General features: G+C 42.6%; 1 protein-coding gene across 1 annotated transcript in view; it reads right to left on the bottom strand.

Moving 5' to 3' along the window:
- Positions 1–302: 302 nt before the first annotated feature.
- The window catches only part of plekhm3 (pleckstrin homology domain containing, family M, member 3), a gene marked incomplete at its 3' end in the record, with an annotated part of 219,101 nt that continues 213,011 nt past the window's right edge, over positions 303–6,392 (bottom strand). The window contains exon 7 of the mRNA XM_084311501.1: positions 303–450. Within this exon, the coding sequence (XP_084167627.1) occupies positions 303–450 (148 nt within the window). The remainder of the gene's footprint in view (positions 451–6,392) is intronic.

Below are 6,392 nucleotides of genomic sequence, written 5' to 3'. Positions count from 1 at the left end.
GCTGGTCCTCTCGCTAGAAGCAGACGTGTCTCTACGGGGGGCTGGTCCTCTCGCTAGAAGCAGACTCACTCACTTCCACTCATGTTCAAAACCTTCATGTCACTTGAAAAAAAATAAAAGCATTTGTTTACCGAACAAAAAAATGCTTCAAACCTTTTTCTAATTATCTTCACATAGAAACTAAACAAAAAAGACAATTGTATCATAAAAAGTGCAATACAGGTGTCCTGGAAGGGGAGGTGGCAGAGAGAGAGCGAGAGCGAGAGCGAGAGCGAGAGCGAGAGAGAGAGAGAGAGAGAGTCTCAGAGGTCCTGGAAGGGGAGGTGGTCGTCGTCAGGAGACCAGAAGGAGGGCGGCCTCTTGTGGTGCAGCTCTCTGCGGACACAGCGAGGACAGGGCTGGGCCTTCTGACGGCACTCGGCGTGGAACACCGCGCCGCAGCCGTCACACCTGCCCAGAGGAACACAACATCCTTCAGTTCAAGTTCAATATCATTTAATTTAGTTATTCTACTTTTATAGAATTTATATATTCCATTTGATTTGATTCTACTTTAATTGTATGTTAATGTTGATGCACCAACAACGACCAAAACAAATTCCTTGTATGTGCAAACTTACCTGGCAATAAAACCTTTTCTGATTCTGATATTCTATTAGGTTTTATCAGAGGACCAGGATATACCCCTACAGGACTATACTGTACTATACTATACTGTACTATACTATACAGGATAGAGCTCTAAACTCTGTCTACTACTGGTTTGACCCCTACAGGATAGTACAGTATAGTATAGTACAGTATAGTACAGTGTAGTATAGTACAGTATAGTATAGTACAATATAGTACAGTATAGTACAGTACAGTATAGTACAGTACAGTATAGCACAGTATAGTACAGTATAATACAGTATAGTACAGTATAGTAGTGTAGTATAGTACAGTATAGTACAGTATAGCACAGTATAATACAGTATAGTACAGTATAGTACAGTACAGTCTGTTTGATCAGGGTGTCTCCCCGGTCAGTGTAAATGTAATTACAGTAGATGCTGTTGTAGAGACTAGTGCTATCAGCTAACCTGACCCTCCTTAACATGACTCATAAAACACACCTTAACTCCAGGTGTGGGTGTTTTCGTGTGTGTGTTTGTGCATGTGTGTGAGTGTGTTTGTGCGTGTGTGTGTATGCTTGTGTGTGTGTGTGTGTGTGCGTGTGTTTGTGTGTGTACGTGTGTGTGCACACTTTAGTGTGGGCGTGCTTTCCATGATATTATGAGTCATATATTATATACATCATTCTGTGTGGTATCTGCAATTATTGAGAAGCACACACACACACACATACACACTGGAGTTAAGGTGTGTTTTATGAGTCATGTTAAGGAGGGTCAGGTTAGCTGATAGCACTTAGTCTCCTCTCCTTTCCTCTCATCCCTCCTCTCTAATTGGCCGATGCCTGGAACCGTGTGGCTCCCGTGACTTTCGATTCCCTTATCGCTGCCAGGTTTTTCCTACAGTTGCGCAATAACGTTAGCATGTAGCCATGGCAGACTCTATTTGATTCCTTAAGGGCTCGAAATTGCCTGGGTTTTGGTAATATGCTCCTGAAATGCTCCCGCTGTTTGGCTACTTCTATGTGCAGTGAAAACTACTTGAATGCTTTAGAACCTAGTCATTGATTTAGTTCAGGGTGAGCTAAAATTAGCCGCGGAGCTAACGCTAGGTAACGTGAGCTAACGCTAGCTAATGTAGCCATGGCAGACTCTATTTGATTCCTTAAGGGCTCGAAATTGCCTGGGTTTTGGTAATATGCTCCCGAAATGCTCCCGCTGTTTGGCTACTTCTATGTGCAGTGAAAACTACTTGAATGCTTTAGAACCTAGTCATTGATTTAGTTCAGGGTGAGCTAAAATTTGCCGCGGAGCTAACGCTAGCTAACGCTAGTTAATCAAGCTCTCAGGCTGAGGTTACACCTTTCGTATCATCTTCGTATTGTTTTCTTATACGCATCGCCGCGACGTCATGCGCCTCGAGTCACACTTTCGTTTTTTTTTCGTTTTTGTCACCAGAGCACACTGATGTAGTACACTGCCAAAGCAGTAGGTGGCAGTAGGTGGCAAACATGAAGGCAATTTCAACCAATCAGAACGAATGTGCCAATACACTTCCTGGAAGCTCCAGCAAAATGTCAATAAGGCAGGCGCCTATGCCGCGCCACCATCTTGCTCAATGCAGCAATTCTTTTTTCAGCAAAGCCTAATAAAAGTGCAATAAACAAAACGGATACATTCACTGTGTGTTCTGCCTGTCATTTGTTGATGAAACAAAACTAACATCAACACAAGTGACCACCAAGAGCGGATAGTTTAGGCTAAAAAACGATCGGTAGCATTGTAGCATTGTTAGCTGCATGCTAACGTCAATGGAGTATGCCATTATAACAATATAGCATTGTGGCTAGAAGCTAACGTTAGCTCACGCTACTTAGCCAGCATCAAAACTGATGATATCGCGAGCTATCAGTAGTTAGATAACATTAGAGACAACGCTGTGTGTATTAAACAAAGGTGAATAGATGACTGGGCCATTTTGTTTAATGCTTCTTAAGTTGAAAGAGGAACTCTGAGCTAACAGGGTCTGAATCCTGATAGCTCACGTTAGCCAGCTGCTCATGCCATCGGTAATGCTAGCAGAATGAATGGATGTAAACTTTATTTAACATATTGCATATGGGTACAATACGGCTCAATACAAACAATTGTTAAGGGAATGCAGACTGTTGTAGCTTGGACTGGGGTCCTTATAACAATAACTTGACAACACATGGTAGCTGAAGCTATTTGGGACACGGAGCTCTGTCCCAAACACACACACTCTGCTGTCACCGGAAGGGCACGCAGATGGTATCTACTGCGCATGGGCGTTTTCGCAACAACGGCTAGCGTGCTGACTACACGCTGTTTGTCGACTCGTTTTTTTGCGTATCTCCAAACGCAAACACAATTTTGCGTTTCAGCCGTATCCACAAAAAAACGCCAAAAAACGCGTTTCTGTGTAGATAGGACATGAAACGTCGTCAAAAACGTATAAAAAAACGCCAGGAATACACTAGTCTAACCATAGCCTCAGAGAGAGATAAACAGCTGACAGCGGACAGTACAGGTACAAATACAATAAAACAGCGGGTGGGGGCTGTTGTGTAAACCTTGTACTCTTTAGTTCACATATAATAAGAGACGGAGTGTTTGTTTACTAGTCTACTCTGTAAGCCAGGAAGTACCGTGGTGCAACATACAAATGTGTCCGTGTAGCAACACAAGCCAAAACCTTACAGGAGGACAGGGGCCCGGGGAGGGAGCTCTGTGTGTGTGTGTGTGTGTGTGTGTGTGTGTGTGTGTGTGTGTGTGTGTGTGTGTGTGTGTGTGTGTGAGACAGAAGTCAGAGGAATAACGACCTGTTATTCAATAGATTAAATTAGTTTAAGAATAAAAAAATAAATACATTTTAAGAGAATCTCAAATACACGGCTATAGTTAATGTTTTATCTTTTACAGTTTTTGTATTTTTCTGACATGGGGGCTCAACAATAAATGACAATCAGAAATGTCAAGTTGCATGTTGTTATTCTAACCAGCTTAGTTCTGTTGCATTTCCAATTTATTTATTTAAATTATAAATTGATCAGGTATCGATAAGGGAATCGATAAAGAATCGAATCGATAAGCAGAATCGATAATGGAATCGTATCGATAAAATCCTATCAATTCCCATCCCTACTCCTCTCACCTCACCTCTCCTCTCATCCCTCCTCTCCCCTCCTTTCCTCTCATCCCTCCTCTCTAATTGGCCGATGCCTGGAACCGTGTGGCTCCCGTGACTTTTGATTCCCTTATCGCTGCCAGGTTTTTCCTACAGTTGCGCAATAACGTTAGCATGTAGCCATGGCAGACTCTATTTGATTCCTTAAGGGCTCGAAATTGCCTGGGTTTTGGTAATATGCTCCCGAAATGCTCCCGCTGTTTGGCTACTTCTATGTGCAGTGAAAACTACTTGAATGCTTTAGAACCTAGTCATTGATTTAGTTCAGGGTGAGCTAAAATTTGCCGCGGAGCTAACGCTAGTTAATCAAGCTCTCAGAGAGAGATAAACAGCTGACAGCGGACAGTACAGGTACAAATACAATAAAACAGCGGGTGGGGGCTGTTGTGTAAACCTTGTACTCTTTAGTTCACATATAATAAGAGACGGAGTGTTTGTTTACTAGTCTACTCTGTAAGCCAGGAAGTACCGTGGTGCAACATACAAATGTGTCCGGGTAGCAACACAAGCCAAAACCTTACAGGAGGACAGGGGCCCGGGGAGGGAGCTCTGTGTGTGTGTGTGTGTGTGTGTGTGTGTGTGTGTGTGTGTGTGTGTGTGTGTGTGTGTGTGTGTGTGTGTGTGTGTGTGTGTGTGTGTGTGTGTGTGTGTGTGTGTGTGTGTGTGTGTGTGTGTGTGTGTGTGTGTGTGTGTGTGTGTGTGTGTGTGTGTGTGTGTGTGTGTGTGTGAGAGACAGAAGTCAGAGGAATAACGACCTGTTATTCAATAGATTAAATTAGTTTAAGAATAAAAAAATAAATACATTTTAAGAGAATCTCAAATACACGGCTATAGTTAATGTTTTATCTTTTACAGTTTTTGTATTTTTCTGACATGGGGGCTCAACAATAAATGACAATCAGAAATGTCAAGTTGCATGTTGTTATTCTAACCAGCTTAGTTCTGTTGCATTTCCAATTTATTTATTTAAATTATAAATTGATCAGGTATCGATAAGGGAATCGATAAAGAATCGAATCGATAAGCAGAATCGATAATGGAATCGTATCGATAAAATCCTATCAATTCCCATCCCTACTCCTCTCACCTCACCTCTCCTCTCATCCCTCCTCTCCCCTCCTTTCCTCTCATCCCTCCTCTCCCCTCCCCTCTCCTCTCCTCCTCTCCTCTCCTCTCCCCTCCCCTCCCCTCCTCTCCTCCCCTCTCCTCTCCTCTCCCCTCCCCTCCTCCATTCCCCTCCTCTCCCCTCCTCTCCTCTCCTCTCCTCTCCTCTCCTCTCCTCTCCTCTCCTCTCCTCTCCTCTCCTCTCCTCTCCTCTCCCCTCCCCTCCCCTCCCCTCCCCTCCCCTCCCCTCTCCCCTCCCCTCCCCTCTCCTCTCCCCTCCCCTCCCCTCCCCTCCCCTCCCCTCTCCTTCCAGCAGCTCTTGACCGTGTTCTTGGAATCAGAGCGGTCCAGTGTGTTATCAGTGAGCTGTCTGTCACACAGGGTGTCGCTGGGGTGAAGGGGCCAACATGCTGCACACTCACACACACAGAGAGAGACACACACACACACGAACACACGCACACACGAACACACGCACACACAGAGACACACGCACAGACACACAGACAAACACACAAAGAGACACACAGACACACACAGAGACACACACAGAGACACACGCAGACACACACACACACAAACACAGAGACACACACACACAGACACACGCACACACACACACACAGACACACACACACACGCAGAGACACGCATTTTCTTCTCTTGAGCAAACATTTTTAAATAAAACGTTTTTATTTGACACAAAAAAAGTATCAAACCAAGATGAATGTCCCTATTGGGATTGAAGTGCAAACCTAACTTTCACCAATCTTCACCTAATTTTTTTTATAATAATATATATATATATATTAGTGCTGTCAGGCGATAAAAAAATGAATCTAATTAATTACAGGATTTGTAATTAATTAATCTAATTAATCACATTTTAATCGCATAACCATTTTATGCCTGATATTCTATATTCTATAATCATATTTCAAATTGCATGTGTCTGGATGGCAGAATTCAGTACTGTCTCTACAAAACCTTCTGTTTAACCATCTTCCATCTATTAATTTGCTTAGATTTTTCAGGTCTGGTCATTTGAGCATAGTGTTATTCACAGTCAAAGATAAAAAGAAATTAATTGTTATTCTCATTTAGTTCATTACAATTTACTCAAGCCTAGTAACAGACACAGTATTTCTGACACTGGGAATACATTCCCTGAGATACATAGATGTCCCTAGAATCAGATACTAAGAACATGCAAATGAACCATATAAAAAAAAGTCTGTAAATGTGTATTCTACGTTCTTATGGAATGAATGAGATTTTTTTTAAATGCTATTTTTTTTGTAATACATTTTGAGTTAACCCTTTATCTGCCAGGGATTATTCTGATCTTAATCCCCTCTCTGCCACCACTGTAAGTCTATGGAGATGTTCCCTTCTTTGCAGGGCTATAACTTTTTAAATTGTATTGCTAAATTGACATTACTATGGCCCATTCAACGTCAAGTATC

This window comes from Notolepis coatsorum (genome assembly GCF_963971535.1).
Source record: "Notolepis coatsorum genome assembly, chromosome: 3".
NCBI lineage: Eukaryota > Metazoa > Chordata > Actinopteri > Aulopiformes > Paralepididae > Notolepis > Notolepis coatsorum.
Note: the sequence above shows the minus strand (reverse complement) of the source record. Positions and strands in the feature narration are given on the sequence as shown.